The sequence below is a fragment of the Antechinus flavipes genome, chromosome 3, assembly GCF_016432865.1.
Source record: "Antechinus flavipes isolate AdamAnt ecotype Samford, QLD, Australia chromosome 3, AdamAnt_v2, whole genome shotgun sequence".
Taxonomy (NCBI): domain Eukaryota; kingdom Metazoa; phylum Chordata; class Mammalia; order Dasyuromorphia; family Dasyuridae; genus Antechinus; species Antechinus flavipes.
The window spans coordinates 100,670,199-100,688,193 of record NC_067400.1 but is presented as its reverse complement, the minus strand read 5'-3'; the positions used below and the strand labels follow the sequence as shown (position 1 = coordinate 100,688,193).

The window sequence follows — 17,995 nt, the reverse complement described above, 5'->3', positions numbered from 1 at the left end:
TAGTATACATAAGTAAGCTCTGTAAAGAGAAAGATTATTTTTACTTTTCTAGCATAGTGCCAGACACATAGAAAGCAATTCATGGATACTTGTTGAATTCATCTGAAAGAGCACTGGACTTAGAGACAGGAAACCTGCATTCAAGTTCCAGATATATATATGTGCCTTACAGGCAAAAGAACCTAGACAAGTGTCTTTCCCTTTTTAGGTCTCTTTATCTATAAAATGAGTGAGCTAGACTATGTGGTCATAAAACTAAACAACATTTAATGTTTAGTTTTCTCATTTCTTCTCTTTTTAATTGCTATAGTCTATGGTCTTTTCAATAAATTCTATGAGCTTACGAGCATGTTCTCACTCAAAATACTTTTCCTAGATGAGCAAAGGAGCTCTCTGTCCTGTCTGAGAAGGCAAGAAAAAGAGAAAAACAAGCTCTCCCAGTCTCATACATAATTCTATCATGCTACATTTTTTGTGATAGGGTGGGAAGAGATATTTAGAGAATTTGATATTACAGCCAGTCTCAGTATTAATCAAGTTGAGCATGGGCTCAATGATTAGATGGTAATCATAAATGTTTTATTTCACTGCCACTGACAATAAATATTGTAAGAGTTTGGTAGAACCATCTTTACAATTCAAATTTTTAAAAATCTTAGATTGAGAGCTAAAGTTTTAAACATTTCATTGCTATAAATTTAGATCAAATAAATACTTTCAATAACATTAGATGTTTTTGTTGACTTTGGAACTAATTTATAACATATACATAAAGCATATATACTAAAGTTATTGGATAAAGTTTGATGTTTTCTATTATTAAATTAAAAATCAAGTGTGTGGAATAGTGAATATTCAAATTTTTTAAATCTAAAAGTTGTTTGTTACTTAGATGGTCTCAATTAATTTTTCCCCTATGGTTTAAAGATGCTCAATAGAAAATTTCCTATCCAAGCCAAACCTTCCAAATAAGGAAAGTATATAAAAACTTTAGTGACACCTGAAGGACAAGTTTAATTCCCCACTTATATAACTATTTTGGATAGTTCTCATAATAGATAACTTTTTTGTACCCAGAGAAGTTGATTGTTCCTTTTCTTAATTGCCACTTTTTCCCAAAAGAGAAGGAACAGCTAATAGGCTGTATGGTTCTTAAGTTTTAAATAATCCAATTATGAGACTTGGGAACTTAGCTTCCATTTGCTAACTTTCTTTAAAGTTTCATTTGAATTTTACACTATTAATAGTTGCATATACTTTACTTAGATCCACAATACCTTGTTGTCTTCCCAATAAAGTGCAAAACATTCATCTCCTGGTTTCCACATTCTTCCACATTCCACAGGAAGAGAAGATTCCAATACTTTTTCTGGTTTGATTGGCCCAGACCTCCTTTTGGGCCCACTATTATAAAATAACATTTTATCATCAAAAGCTGGAGCCCCAGTGGATCCTGCAGATTTGATAGGTCCAACTCGTCTTCCTTTCATTGAAACTTCAACCTCTCCATTTGGTACACCACTGAAGCCATCAGTTCTAACAGAATTAGGATAATCAGTATTCATGTTAAAATGTTTCTCATTTTTCATACCACTAAAGGCTTCATTACTTATTGTTCGTGTTTTTCTTTCATATAACTGATCAGGGTTTGATATCTGATTTTCCCTTTTCCCACGTTTTTGATTATTATGGTCTATAGTTTCTTGAGGAAGTGGGCTTTCTTTTACTTCCAAGTAAGATGGACCTTTGCCTGGTCTGTTTTGCATAGAGTTATCTCTTTTTTTAAAAGCACCATCATTCTGGTGAGAAGTTGAAGGATATGCAATATCCTTAATTCTATCATTTCTAGCATAAGGTCTATCACACTTAATTCTCTCTTCTGTCCATGCTTCATGTACCACAGAAGAGCTCTGTCTTTCAGGACCTCTGCTCCTAGGTAATCCACTATTTTCTAAAATTTGTCTTGAATTTTGAGTGTCCCTTTGAAAACGAGGAGGTTTTTCATTCCTTGGTTGTCTGGTATCATTTCGAGGAAGGTGTCTTGGTTGATTATAATCCTTCACTCCATTTTGTTCATTATTTAGCAGTCTGTGTTGTCCCTGATGAAGCGGCTGAGACTGTGCTTTGGACTCTAAAAAGTAAAAAGATATTATATTAATATCACATCAAGGTAAACATTCTTGGTTAGTGCAGACATTATTACATAATTGGTACTCATATGTACTAAATAACCCATATACTAGTAAACATGAATTATGATTAATTTTCCTATGGCCCTAATATTCCTAAAAAATAAGAATTTTAAATTTAGAGATGACATAATTAACCACAGAAGAACAAAGATAAACAAAAGCATAAATCATACAAAACATGTGGATAATCAAAAAGTCATTTATACTTGGCTTGCTTTAATACTTACATTTGAAAAGAGGCAAGTCTGCTGCTCGGGGAACTCACTTAAAAAGAAACAATCAATGAAACCATATTATGAAGAGTTAACTCATGTGTTGCTATGAAACTGTGCAGTTTTTCCTTTTTCCCATGTTCACTTATTTCCAAAAATCACTTCCAGGCTGGAAACAGCCTCTCTCAGATGAATAAAAATATAACGCTCTATTGAAGTACCTAGATATAAGCTTTGATAGATAGCTTTGAAAGGTCTTATTTAACTCTAACATTCTATGGTTCTAAATGTTTCATTTGCAAAACTGTTTGTAAGAAGCCAAATGAAAGTAATGCATTTGATAGATCAACAAAGTGAATAAGCAAGACATTATGCAGTTTATTAAATTTGAAATAAAACACTTGAGGAATAAACAGTTTAAGAAAGCAACTATATACAATTTAAAATTAATGTTCAAATTCTGAAGGCCTTTTATTTCAAATCAGTATACAAATTCATTAAATTCTTTATTACAATGTAAAGCTATTTTAGAATATATATTATAAATTATTTTACTAGTATTCTGAATTCAAGAATGTGAATGTTAAGTTATTGTTAATTCTGGTAGACATTTAAGAACTTTAAATAAAGATATTAATATGTTAGGTTTCCTTTTATGTTTTTGTTGTTACTTAAGGGATACTTAAACTGGTATAAATTATTTAAAGTAACAATGATACTGAATTGGTATATAACTTTTGGAAAGGGATTACCTGAAAGAGGTGGAGGAGTGAAGCAAGATTAACAGAATAAAGGGAACATTCAAACAGAAGTCTCCCAACATTTCCCTCCAAAAAACTAAATTATCTTGTCAAATCAAATTCTAGAGCAGCAAATCCAACAAAAAGTCAGGGTAAATCACTTTTCCAGTCCAAAACAATTTAGAAGGTTAAAATGAGAAGTTTTTAATGTTGGAATGGGGCCTGGGAAGGAACATAGTACAATCAAAACACTGGCTTTGGGCCTTGGAGGTGGCTATAACAATGGCAGTAGCAGTTTTAGGAGCACTCACCATGCAAAGATGGTAAGGGCATTAGATAATTGATTGGAAAGAAATTACAGGATACCCCATTGTTTGGTAACTCCACTACCCATTACACAGTTCTAGCTTGCAGTTTCAGGATAGAAAGGAGCCTTAGCACTTCTGGTTAAAAAGGAGTAGGATTCCTATCTGGGTAAGGATCAGAGTTCAGACTAGTGACACTCTAGAAAAACAGAGAACTTATGGCCCACAACTGGTTATGAAAACAGCAGAACAAAAAAAGTCTGAAGCTTGGGAGTGACCCCAGCATCTATTCATCCCCAATATGAATGGCAAAGTCAAGAAATACCCTGGAAAGAAGCAAATAACAAAAGGAACACTATCATAAAAAGCTTCAATGTGACAGAAAAGCTCAGGACACAAACTTAGATGACAATAATGTAAAGTGAGCTACAAGCAAAACCTCAAAGGAAAAAAATTCAGGTTGGGCACTGTAGAGGGCTGGAACTCTGAACTGTACTTGAATCCAGAACAGCAGAGTACTTAAGGCTAAGTATCTACTCAATGTGAAATAATGGTTCTATAAACATATACTTAAGATGATATGGTGATGTGATGGCTCTCCTCATGATTCATGTGAATGAATGTGGGTGTGGGGAGGTGATAGTAGGGAAGGATTGGAGGGCCAAGGGAGAAAGTCAGAGTGTCTCTGTTGCAGCACACTCAGAGGGAAGATTTCAGGCTCCAGATTCCAAAGTCCAGGATCCATCTTTGATGAGCTTCATGGCAACTTGTCTGCCTCCTTTACTTCTCCTCCTAAAGACCAAGGACTTTGATCCTGAGACTCTCCAGAGAGCTAGTCCGGACATTATAGGACACAAGGCAAATAACCTTTGAACAGCAAGAGATTTTTTTTCTTCTTCTTCTGAGGCAACTGGTGTTAAGTGACTTGCCCAAGGTCACACAGCTAAGAAGTATTAAGTGTTTGAGACTGATAAGGGGAGCCCCGAAACTCTCTCACTCTCAGACTTTGAGGGGGAAGCCTGGGAATTCCCTCAGAGAAGCTCTCCCCTGAGAGACCCACCCCAGGGAATCAAGATAAAGTGGTTTCATTCTGTTATTTGGGTGGGATTAGTTGAGTCCAGGATCACTCCTACTTAGCCTGACCTGGAGATGAGATTTCTATGCAACTCTATTGAGTTGGAGATTAGCCCAAAAACACTCATTCAATTCCAAGATTCTCTATTCTGAGTCCAGCTCTAACTGCTTCCAGCCCCTACCAAGAGATGCCCATAAAACAAGTTTACTTCAACCCAGCTCCTTGCAGAGGACCTAACATGCCATGCCAAGGAACCTCTCTCTCCTTGGCATAGCTGCAACCCTCTACCTGCTAAAATGACATTCTTTTTCAGTGTTACTCCCTCTTTATCTTTCTCATCTATTTCCTTAACAAGACCTTATTCACCTCTCTGTCGAGATTTCTCTGCTAGAAACCTTCTCTGCTAGAGGATTTCTCTGCTACTAAGAAAGTCAGCCTCTTAGCAAAAGCTGACTTCTCAATTCTAATAATAAATTTCTTTTGCCAGTTCAATTTTCCAGGTTCATAAATTCATTTACGAAGGACCTGTGTCAACCAGAAAGGGGTTCCCACAACTCCCTGCCCTGCACTGAACCTCATCAAGACCAGAGTTGAACTTAGGTCCTCCTGACTTCAGGGCTGGTGCTCTACCCACTGTGCCACCTAGATTCCCTGAGAGATTTTTTTTTTAAAAGAGAAAAACAAATGTTATCAAAAACCTGGGTGTGATCTTAAACAAAACTGAAGTTAAAATATTTTTAATCAAAAGAGAAAAATAGGAAAACTTATACTATATGTCAGTCATATGAATATTATTTTAGATTATTTAAAATAACTAGAAAGTATAAAGCTAGAGTATTGCTGTTGTGTAAGAAACAAGTTGGCAGCGTTAGAAAAATATGGAAAGACTTGGACTTATGAAGGAAGATATTATCCACCTTCAAAGAAAAAGAGAACAAAGAAGAATAGTAAAATCTTACATAAATACATATGAATGTATGTGTATATACATATATGCATGACTATAAATATCCATATCCATATGTGCACATATACATGTTTGTGTGTGTGTGTGTGTGTGTGTGTGTGTGTGTGTGTGTGTGTGTGTGTATCTGTGCTTAATTATTGCTTTCAGGGAGACAAGAAAAGGAAGGGGAAAAAAAGAATATAGTAAAAAGAATAGAGCAGAGAACAAAAGAAACACAAGGAAGCAAAGAAAAGATGAAAAGCTCTGAACAAAATGTGTAATATTTATTAACTAGGTTTTCTTGAAATAGAAATCTATTGCCCTACATTTTAAATCCTTTATTATGTTCTACTGTGTAGAATGTAATTTTTCTTTTCCTATTTTGTATTTAAGTTCTAAATAAATGCATGAAAATCAGAATAGTAGACGGGAAAAAATGGGAAATGAAATGAGCAATGAAAGAATTTTACAAAATGATAATTAACAGCTTGATAAATTAAGTACAAAAAAAAAATACTAAAGAAAAACACCCTAAAAGTAGAATTGACTAAATGGTAAACATGGTACGCAACTTCACTGAAAAGAAGAACTTCATAAAAAGCAAAATTGGTCAAATGAAAAAAGGAGTTATAAAAATTCACTGAAAAGAAGAACTTCATAAAAAGCAGAATTGGTACAAATGAAAAAGTTATAAAAGCTCACTGAAGAAAATAATTCTTTAAACATTAAAATTGGGGAAATGGAAGCAAATGATTCCTTGAGACTTCAAGAAACAATAAAACAAAGTCAAAAAATAGAATAAAATAAAATAGAAGAAAATATGAAATATCTCATTAAAAAAACAACTGATTTATAAAATACTTCAAGGAGAGATCATTAAAGAATTGTTGAACTACCTAAAACCATGAACAAACAAATAAAAAGCCTAGAAATTTTATTTCAAGAAATTATAAAGAAAAACTGCCCTCTGAACCAGAAAATAGCATAATTTTTTTTTTTAAATCCACAAGTCAACTACTAAAAGATTAACCAAAATGAAAACTTCCTGGAATAATATAATGAAATTCCAGAGCTACCAAGTCAAAGAGAAAAATATCAAAAACAGCCAGAAAGAAACAACTCAAATATTATATAGAGCCACAGTGAAGATCACACAATAGATTTAGCAGCTACTACTTTAAAGAAGCAGCAGATAAAGGATATGACATTCCAAAAGGCAAAAGAGCTAGAACCACAACTAAGAATATTATACTCAGTAAAACATAATTCTTCAAGTAAAAAGACAGACATTTACTGATACAAAGAATTTTCAAGTATTCCTGATAAAAAAAACAAAGCTGAATAGAAAATCTGACATTCATATACAAAACTCAAGAGAAGCATAAAGATGTAAAGACAAAAGAAATCTTAAGAGACTCAATAAGGTTAAACTATTTACACATCTATATGAGGAAATGATACATATAGCTTCTAAAAACTTTATCGCTATGAGAGTAGTTAAAAGGAGTATAACTATATAGAAGACATGAATGAGAATTAATTATGTTGGGATGGTTTCAAAAAAAAAAAATGGGAGGGAAAGGTGAGAGAGATGCACTAGGACACCTGGGAAGAGAGAGAAGGAATGGGAAAAATTATTTCCCATAAAAGAGAGGATCAAAAAGTTTTACAGTGAAAGAGGAAATGGGGGACGGGGGGATGGGAATAATGCTTAAATCTCACTTTCATCCAAACTGGTTCAAAGAGGAAAGAAAACACACAAATACACACACACACACACACACACACACACACACACACACACACACACACACAGAAATATATTTTACCAAACAGGAAGTGGCCAAGAGAAAAGGAATGGAGAATGATAAGAAGAAAGGTGCAAAGCAAAACAAAAAGAAACTTTTCAGGAGGGGCAGTAAAAAAAGAGAGAGAGAAGGTTAAACAAAAGAAAACAGGATAGGGGGACGTACATAGTCAATAATCATAACTGTGGATGTGAATGGAATTAACACCCATAAAGTGGAAGCAGATAGCAGAATGAATTTGAGACCAAAATACAACAATATGCTGTTTATAAGAAACACATCTGAAACTGAGAAACAGAGTTAAAATAAGGGCCTAGAGCAGAATCTATTTTATTTCAGCTGAAGTTTAAAAAAAAAAAAAAAAAAGGCAGGATGAGTAAATGGACAAAGCAAAGACAAAAACAGAGCTAATTAAAAGAGATAATTAAAGAAACCACATTATGCTAAAAGGTACCATAGATTTAAAAAATGTACAGTAAATTTCTCTAATAAAGGTCTAATTTCTCACTACATTGATAAAAATCAAAGTAATTCCCCCCAATTGATAAATGATCAAAGCATATGAAGATAGTTTTCAGAAAAAAAGAAATCAAAGCTATTAATAGTCACAAAGAAATGCTCTAAATCACTATTGATTAGAGAAATGCAAATTAAAACATCTCTGAGGTACCACCTCACAACTATCAGATTAGAAAAACATTGGAGGTAATGTGGAAAAATAAGGACACTAATGCAAAGTGGAATGAGCAAAATGAGTAGTACACAGTAACAGCAATATTGCAATGATACTCAAACATGAAGAACTTAACTACTCTGATCAATATGATGATCCAGAACAATTCTAAAGGAATTTTGATGAAAAATGCTATCTACTTCCAGAGAGAAATACCTGATTAAAAACTGAGTGTCCTGAGGCATTTTGTTGTTTACTTTTTCTTGTCCTTTCTTCCTTTTTTTTTTTTTTTTTTCTTTTTTTGGCAAAATGGCTCATATAAAAAATATGTTTTGCATGATTTCACTTTATCCTGGATATCATCTTGTTTGCCTTCTAAATTGTGATGGGGAAAAGGCTAAATGGAATAATTTAAAACTCAAAATTTTTATAAAAAATAATGTTTAAAACCAACATCTATTGATAGATTAGGTAAATTAAATTCCAAATAGGTGGAAGGTTGAGAGTATATTTACTATATAGGACTTCGAATTTAATCATATTTATAGCTATATGACTAAGTCACTTAACCTCTCATGACAACAGTTCCTCTTTTAGAAAATGAGAGAGTTGGACTCATTGTTTTCTAAGGTCTCTTAAAGCTCCAAATTCAAGATCCTGTGATAAATGTTTAGTTTGAAGGACCAGATCCTGTGCAACATTTTCTATCCTGTTATCATTGTTAATTTTTTTTCATGTTTTTTACTATGTTTTTTAATATTATTAGCTTATATTATTATATTATATTAGCTCTACCCACTCATTTATTCTTAAGTTCATAAATAATATAAAAATTGAATAAATATTAAATGTGAAAAATGTAGTTGAGGGTCTTTTTAAAATTTGATTTTAAATTTAGATTTTTTTTTAAAGTCTAGTATTAATTTATAGCAACATATCTAAAAAAATCTATAGTGATAAACAATTTGAATTCCCTCTTACCCCATTTCCAACACTTTTTTATCTCCCTACCTGGCTCCATTTCCAAAGAATGAAATTCTTCCCACTGTTCAAAGCTCAGCTCACATGCCACTTCCTTCAAGAAGCCTTCACTAACTTTGTCAGGCAAACATCTTTATCTAATATAAACATTTATGTGTTTTATTCATATTTATTGTGCACATAATTTTATATTCTTAATTGATTATATGTGTACATTTTATCACTAAATGGGGATTATATTTAAGAGTAATGTATAGATATATTAAAGAGCAAAGATTATAACTTATTTATCTTGCTATTTCTGATACTACCTTGGAAGTGCTTTTTTTGCACAACATAGTTACTTAAATATATTTCTAAATAAGTTTGTTAATGGATGAATAGATAAATATAGGATTCTTGGAATAACATTTAGATTCCATCAATATATTTAAAACTCACAAGTGTTATATAGTCAATTTAGTATGGGAAACACAGAATAGTGATAGATGAGTTCAATTTTCCAAGCAAATGCTGGACCTGTGGCTTAGCCAAACTTTAAGCAGATATTAATATCCTGGCATGCTTCAAAAAGAACATACCTAGACACATGTCTTGACACTAAGAAGTAATTGGTGACTAAAGCAGAAATGATGTGTACCTTAGCACTTTGAGAATTTGTGAAGAAAAAGAAGAAAGTCCAGCAGAGATATGAACCCTAGATTTTTGGAAAGCAAATTCAAAGGCTTTAAAAAAAAACCTAAACAAAAACCATAGATATTATATAGGAAAAAATTTTAATAGGTGAAATGGGATCAAATTTTGCAGCTGCAGAGAGACAATTCTAATGTGGAAGAGAAATAACAAATTGCCTAAAGAGACAAATGTGAATTCACAGGAACTTGACAACTATTATTATTTTAAATGTTAAAATCAGAAAATTTCAAAGTAGAGAAAAAACCATCAAAATAAGTCATGGAAACTGAATACAAATACATCACACCATCCTATAAGAATTGTATCACAAACACCAATACTTATAATGAACAGAGTTGTGTACAATCAATGACAAAAAAATCAATATTTAAAAATCACTGGAAAAAAAGAAGAATTTTAAGGAAGAATTTTAAAGATATTCAAATAAAACAAACCTAAAAGGTGATGGTGGAGAAAATCCAGAAATACTCAACAATTAATTCAGTCCTATCTTCTGAGTCTAGGGAAATGACTCCTGGATTTCAAAGACAAAATGAAAATTAAAAAGAAGGGAGCTAAAATTCTAGATTAGTAAGAAAGTATTTAAAAAGTGTTCTGTTGCCTTAGAAGAATTCAAATTATCAGGTTCAGATGAACTACCTATCAAGGTACTGACATATTGTTGGATACATCTTCTAAGTCATCAGGAATGGAAGAGATGCTGAAAGACTCGGGAACAGTAAAGTATTTTGTTTTTTCTCAAAACAAAGATGATGGAATTTATAGACTACTGCAAAATTTCTGGAATATATTATTAAAAGAATAATTAATGAAAATCTAGAAAGGGAAGCTAGTCACAAAAATTTTGCATGCTAATTAACATGATTTTCTTTTCTTATTTTTCTTTAATCAAGGAAATGGTTGAGTCATTAAACATAAAATAAATCATTAATGGTACAATGCCAACTTCTAGTCTTTAGCTGAATGTGCTAGCAACCTGTCCTTCACCATATTTAATATTTTTATTAATGGCTTAAAGACATAATAAGTAACAGGCTTATCAAACTTGCAAATAATAAAAAGCTAGGAGAGATAACTACTATGATGCATGAAAAAATCATTATATAGAAAGATTTTCATAAGTTAGAATGTTGGCCTCAATTAAATATAAAAAAATTTAATAAGAATAAATGTAAAATATTACATCTGAGTTCAAAAATCATCTTCCTAAGTATAAGAAGGGAGAAGTATATCTTGGATATCAGTTTATATAAAAAAGATTTGGTTGTTTCAATAGATTCTAACTTCAATGAATCAATAATATGATATACTAGCCAAAGGTTGCATTATAATAATGTTCAAAACTCGAGAAATAAATAATTAGCCCCTGATGTACTCTTTCAAAATTGGTTCCTATAGAATACTGAGTTCAGTTTCAGGAATCACATCTTACCAGCAGGATGAATACAGAGAGGACTGGTGAGACTTACATGAACTGATGCTAAGTAAAATGAGCAGAACCAGGAGATCATTATATACCTCAACAACGATACTGTATGAGGATGTATTCTGATGGAAGCAGATTTCTTTGACAAAGAGAAGATCTAACTCAGTTTCAATTGATCAAAGATGGACAGAAGCAGCTATACCCAAAGAAAGAACACTGGGAAATGAATGTAAACTGCTTGCATTTTTTGCTTTCTTCCCAGATTATTTTTACCTTCTGAATCCAATTCTTCCTGTGCAACAAGAGAACTGTTCGGTTCTGCACACATATATTGTATCTAGGATACACTGCGAAATATTTAACTTGTATAGGACTGCTTGCCATCTGGGGGAAGGGGTGAAGGGAGGGAGGGGAAAAGTCGGAACAGAAGCAAGTGCAAGGGATAATGTTGTAAAAAAAATTACCCAGGCATGGGCTCTGTCAATAAAAAGTTATTAAAAAAAAAAAAAAAAGAATTAATATGAGCACTATGCAAGTTTCCAGCCACTACCAAAAAAAAAAAAAAAAAAGAAAGGAAAGTCTTAGAATAAAGCTGGAGAACATCCAGAAGAGGTCAGTGAGGATGTTAAAGGCCTTAAGTTCATGTCAAATAAAGTGTAGTTGAAGGAACTAGAAGTAACTGCAACCTAGAAAAGAGAATTAGCCAGAGACATACCAGCTCTCATTAAGTGTCTGAAGGGCTCTCATTTGAAAGAGATGTAAGATGTGTTCTGCCTGGTCTCAGAGGAAAGAACTAGAGAACAATATACAGAAGTTTTAAACATAGATATTTGGCCATAATACAAGGAAAAACTTCCCAAGAACAAGACCTATCCAAAAGTGGAATAGTCAACTACAAAAAGCAGCAGGTTCTCCCTTCAAGGTCTTCAAGCAAAGACTAAACAGTTATATGACATGTCAGTCATAAAGGGGAATGCAAAGGCTATGAAGTCTCTTCCAACTGCAGGATTGTATAACTTAGTGGTCCTAAATCTATATTTAGAAATTCAGATGAAAATGACAATATTTAAAATTAAATATGAAAAAGGATAGTAAAAATCAGCTATAAAAGGATTTGAACAGTAGGTGAGAAGAGCTGACTGATCAAAGTGTTACAATTTGTAAAAAATAAATTGATAAAATACCATTAATTCTGATAGAATAAAACTATTTGCTCTAAGTTTTTCAGAATGAGGAAAATTCTGTCATCCAACATGACAGAGGCTGTAGTTCATTCTTGTCCTATCTCAGCCAAGTCCTATATCTTTGTGATGTGTCTTTGCCAGTCCTCCTGGCGATCCTTTTGTTATGGCTAAATAGCCCTACAGTTCCAGTAAATCAAGCAATAAAAGAAATGGAGGACATATTCTGTCTTCTATGTCATGTGAAATGATGGCAATATTTTCCAGGTCTCATTAGATATCCCTCCCTCATTGCCATCTCAGATGGTACTCTTTTCAGTTTTCTTCATGGCCTCCATTTATACTGATACACTTTCCTTACTGTACTACATATTGAAGTAGGCCTTGATTACTGATGTAATCATCTGGCTTCACCCAAAATTAAAATAATCATACCCTATTTTTAAAAGGGGAGGTTTAGTATGGGAGGAAGGATATAGGGAGCTAGGTGGCCCAGTGGATAGAACACTGGTCTTCGAGTTAGAGTCTGAGTTCCAATCCAATTTCAGAAACTTAACAGTTATTAATTGTGTGACCCTAGACAAGTCACTTACTCCAAATGCCTTGTCAATTAAAAAAAAAAATGTTCCAACTAGTTAGGGAAGAAAAAAGGAAACAGGAACAAGCATTTACTAAACACCTACTATGTATCAGGTACTATACCAAATGTTTTACAAAAAATATTTTTTTTTGATTCTTAAAATAACCCTAGGAGGTAGGTGCTATTGTTATCCTCATTTTATAATTGAGAAATATGAAGCAAATCTCAACTTAGGTCTTCCAGACACCGGACCCAGTTCTCTATCCAGTATGCCATTTAGTTGCCATAAAGAAATTCAAATCCTCAAGAGATATTTTTTTTAACACCAAGTCTGTCTTAAGTCTAGAAATTTTGCTTTTATCACTAAATGATTGATTTAAAGCTGGGTTAAATTCAGATAAAAATTGACAATTCAGTAGCTCTTTTAAAATATGAATAAGGGCCCAAAAAAGCATACATATTTTTGCATGGTTTATGCTTCAAATTTAAGACTTAAGAAATATAATTTTCAATCCCAGCCCTCATCACATGACTGGCATATTAGCAAATAATAATGAGGATTTTATGAATAAGAATTCAATTATAATGTAATAGTTTAGTCATGTGCCAAATGCAAAGGAAGATTTTTCAGTTCTTTGTTGGGCAGAAGGTAGTGAACATTAAATATTATCATAGACTGAACTTTTAAAAGCTTTCTAGAATTCTGTTGCACAAAGTAGTCATACATTTTTGTGCCACTCAAGTTATTTTTAGAGCCTAAGTTCTCTGCAATAAGCATAAAAACATTGTAATATAACAAAATATAATATAACTAAACACAAGCAAGAAGATAGTGATTAATTTTCATTGCTTCTAAATTTTGATTATATGAAAACATAGGTCTGAAAGCCAACAACAATGATAACTAACAATTTCTAAAGTCACTATAGGCTCTAAATCCATGGTGCTGATACTGTGATGCGGTTAGCTATGTCTTCATCATTTCAACCAGCATAACAAAGTACACAGTCAACCCAGCATGGGGCTAACAAAAGAATGACAAAAGCAGAATGTATCTGAGAGCCATATATTAATCTACTAGCCTTTCAAAAGAGAATGTGCCAAGGAGAGAAAAAAAAAAGAGAGAGAGACTGATTTGTAATCATAAAATACCTATGTATAAATCCATCTTAGGGCCTGACTCTTTGTGCTTTTTTAAAAAATCTTATTCATATGTCAGCATAAGGTAGTATAACTGTTTGGAGATGGAAGATTAGGATCATAAAGGATTTACTTCTTCATGAAGTTTAGTCCTTGGAACTCTAACACTGTGAAAAAGGCAAACCAAATGTCAAAGAATAATCTATATTTTGCATGCTGAGTATAGCAAATTTTCAAAACCGTTAAATGAAATGGTTTTGTGTTCTTCTTACAAAAGTTTTACATTGGTCATGCTCTGTATTGGTACTTACCTGACTAATGCCACCACATTCTGATTTAAATTCCATTAAGCACCTACATCTCTAGTTAACAGAAATATATTTATATTTAATAGGAAAAATCAGTTTAGAGTTATGTACTCTTCTGCCTTTTTAATGTCCATAGTTTTTGTTTGTTTGTTTGTTTTTTTAAGGCAAGATATGATTTTGCCTCTCCCTTTCTCCATTACAATGAATATATTGCTGACTATCAAAAGAAAATAAATGTTATTCTTTGGATTTGGTTTCCATGAAAGTACATCCTGAATAAATTATGTATTTTGTGTAATGTTCATCAGTGATATGCAATTAGATATTCATTAATACTTTTTTGATGTATTTCACCTTAATACAATAATTTACATTTCCTAAATCAGTATCAAAACTTTTCCTAATTGCTTTTATATTATATACTTCCACCTCTCAAGAAGTCTAAGAAAAAGGAAGAAAGGAAAAACTAGGCCCAATATGCCCAGAGAGTAATTATAAGGCTGGAACAAAACAATACAATAAAACTCCTCCACCAATCTAAGCAACAAAGATGGCTATGACTGAAAAACAAGATTTCAACATTTTTCTGAAGGAACTGATGACCAAAACTGTCTATATCCCCTTCCCCAAGTTTTAAAAACATAAAAATTTAACACTTGCAAGAACAAAAACTCTCACTCTAACAGCATTCAGAATTTCTACTTCCCTTATATAATTTTGCACTTTCTTCAAAGATGTAAATAACTGTCAGTTAAAACAGTAAATGACAGACTATTTACAAGTAAGGAACAGGTGTAGAAAATTATAAGTGATGAAATGATTAGAATTATTTTTTTCCCTCAATCATGAATCAACAAGTATTAATAAATGTACACTGTCATGATTTAAACTGCTCATTTCTAGAAATGACTAAACACAATGTAAAGGATTATAGACAGCACTATCATGAGTGACTTTTGTGGTTGGTAAGAAAAATAGCTCCCAGATTGGCACAATTCCATTCTGCTGAACACAAATAATTTCTTTCCTCCATAAAAGAAAACACAGGATAAAAATTGCAAAATAATGTAGTAGAGATAAAAGCACTGAATGTTTACATAATTATTGGTTCTTTTTATCCATAGCATTTTTCTTGGCTTTTGTAGTAAATTAAAACCTCAGAAGAGGGAAAAATATTAGGAAAAGTTGATTTCAGAATTTATGGTATCAGGTACAATTTTAATTATAGAAGCATTTCTATATATGGTTTATATATATATATGCATATGTTTTTATAATAACTAAGAAACATACAAATGTCTAAAACTTGTTTTAAAATTTTTAAACAATTAAAATAACCCAGGAAAGTCATTCATTTATAAAGTAAATTGATTCAACAAATCATGTAAGAAATATATTTAATCTACACATATCAAATCCTATTTTAAGCAAGTATCATCAGTGTCCTAAGTTATATAGCAGGATTTTGTCCTGCCTCATAAAAGCTTTTACAATAATTTATGCTACTATTTTAGAAAAGAAAATATTAAAACAAAAGTTCTATATAACAAATGTGGTCACAACTTCCTTCCTATTTAGAAGTAACTCTATTTAGTAAAGCTGCTAGTTTAGGATTATGGCATTTCGATAATGCAACTATATTGGAATACATCTAAAATCATAAGTAGTTCTAATAAACTTTGACATTATTTTCATTGTGTTGGCATTTTTGAGATTATTCAATTCTACGTACAAGGGCTTCTTGCAGAAACTGGAGTACTGTATGCACAGAAGTTGTAATATAATTCCTATTCTCAGTTTCAATCTCAATGTTATTTGATCAAGTGGGTTGGAGTTAAGGACACAATAAAAGGAAGATAACTACAACAATTAGCAACATGAAGTGGGATACAATAGGTTCAGTATTACCTAAAAGAAGACAAGTCTATGGCTTAGAAAGCTGTACCCAGGCCTGACTTTTCTGATTCAGTTTTCTATTTATCAAATGGCATAAAAAATGGCAACTGTAATGTGTGGAAGTCCATATCTAGAGAAGCTAAATATCAGTGTATGCTTGTTGTATATCCTTACTGTGTATGGGGAAAGTAAACCTTTTGTTAACTGTTCAATGATGTACAAGTGCCCTATGTCATTGTAATATCAAGAGAGTTCTGGTAATAGAATTGAGGTTTTTTCATGGAAAAAAGGAAATGTAATGAAATTCAGAGGCATAAATTTTTATAGGAAACTAAAGAAGACCAAGTATTATGTGCACAGACATAAATTATATGTATTCTATAAAACAACTAAGTAGCTATCACTGGGACAGAAGCAAAAATTAATGAAGGAATTGGGGGAAAGGGAGGAGTAAGGGAAAAGGAAGGAAGAAAGAGGAAAGGAGAAATAAAAAACAAGAGGAGGAAATTGAAGATGTAACAAAAAAATTCTAATGTGATATAATTCTTTAATAAAATATAAACTTCTAATAAAATTTGAAATGAAGTTATAAAATATTAGAGAAATGTTGGTTAGGGAAAACTTGGAGAAACAAAGGAGTAGGATTAAAAATTTAGGAGAATGTTAAAAATGTGTGTTTACACACACATACACACAAACATTCACATATACACATATTTTTAGTCTATATTTGGCATAACAAATCAAATAATTTGGGCTTTATGAAATAGGCAAAAATTCCATCTGTGTACAAAACTTCAATTTGTTCATTTGAAAACGCTGTAAATAATTAATATATGCATTCCACACACAACAAAATACATCTCATTTGAAATCAGAATTGTGTTCCACTAATATGGTGAATGCAGGCTTCTTAGACTGGATCTTTTCCCTAAGAAAGATGGGACAAGGACAGAAATAACTAGAATGACCAATTTACTCCATAAGTATAACTCCTGACACCAAAGGCTTATTATGCATACTCTTATCTGATCTATTCATGACTGACATATTCAAAAGTATTTTGGAGTTTGCTTACCTTATTCTGGTATATCTACCAGAATCCTCTGTCTTGTTTACCTCTCTATAAAATCCCACAAAACCCAAAGTGCATGCCTCTACTCTCCCTTCTCTGAAGGGAGCTTCACTTCCAAGGGCCACACCAAGAATAAGAGTCAAATTCTGAAATACAGCAAAAGTGCATGGGTACTTCTGTGTGATTTTTATATTTTCCTCAGGTAGTTTGCATACTACTAAAAAGTTTATAATCAATTTGGAGGTAAATATATCTCTGTTCCTTTAAAACTCAAAGGAGATTAGCCAAACAAAGTGTTACAAAAGTATGGCAATAGCCTCTAAGAGCAAGGTATGTGGTTAGCTAAAAATATCAGTATGCCAAACTATATAGATCCCAGTCATACCCCACTGGGAATCATAGCTGGGCAGGGAGCAGAGGACATGTTTTTACCAAATAGCAGGCTGATTATAAGCAATTTCCTTTCTCAGAGAGGGATGCATGTTCTAATAAACAATATTACTTTTATTAGATTGTATTAGCTGTGCCTTTGCTTGATCCAACCTCCAACTTTTTTGAAAACAAATTGGATTTTTTCCCCCTCTTTTGGTTATTAAGATTGCTTCTAATCAATCCGTTCAACTAAGGCATTGGGAAACTGGACAACAATGGGAATCAGTAAATATATCGTATTCTCTTTTATTTAGAAAAAGGTTTAATAAAAGGGGGTAGTTAGATGGCACAGTGGATTGAATTTCAGGCCTGAAATCAAACAAACTAAT

General features: G+C 32.4%; 1 protein-coding gene across 1 annotated transcript in view; it reads right to left on the bottom strand.

Moving 5' to 3' along the window:
• Nucleotides 1-17,995, bottom strand: part of TDRD3 (tudor domain containing 3) — a 169,413-nt gene that overhangs the window by 49,304 nt on the left and 102,114 nt on the right. The window contains exon 11 of the mRNA XM_051983892.1: nucleotides 1,278-2,131. Coding sequence (XP_051839852.1) covers nucleotides 1,278-2,131 — 854 coding nt within the window. The remainder of the gene's footprint in view (nucleotides 1-1,277; nucleotides 2,132-17,995) is intronic.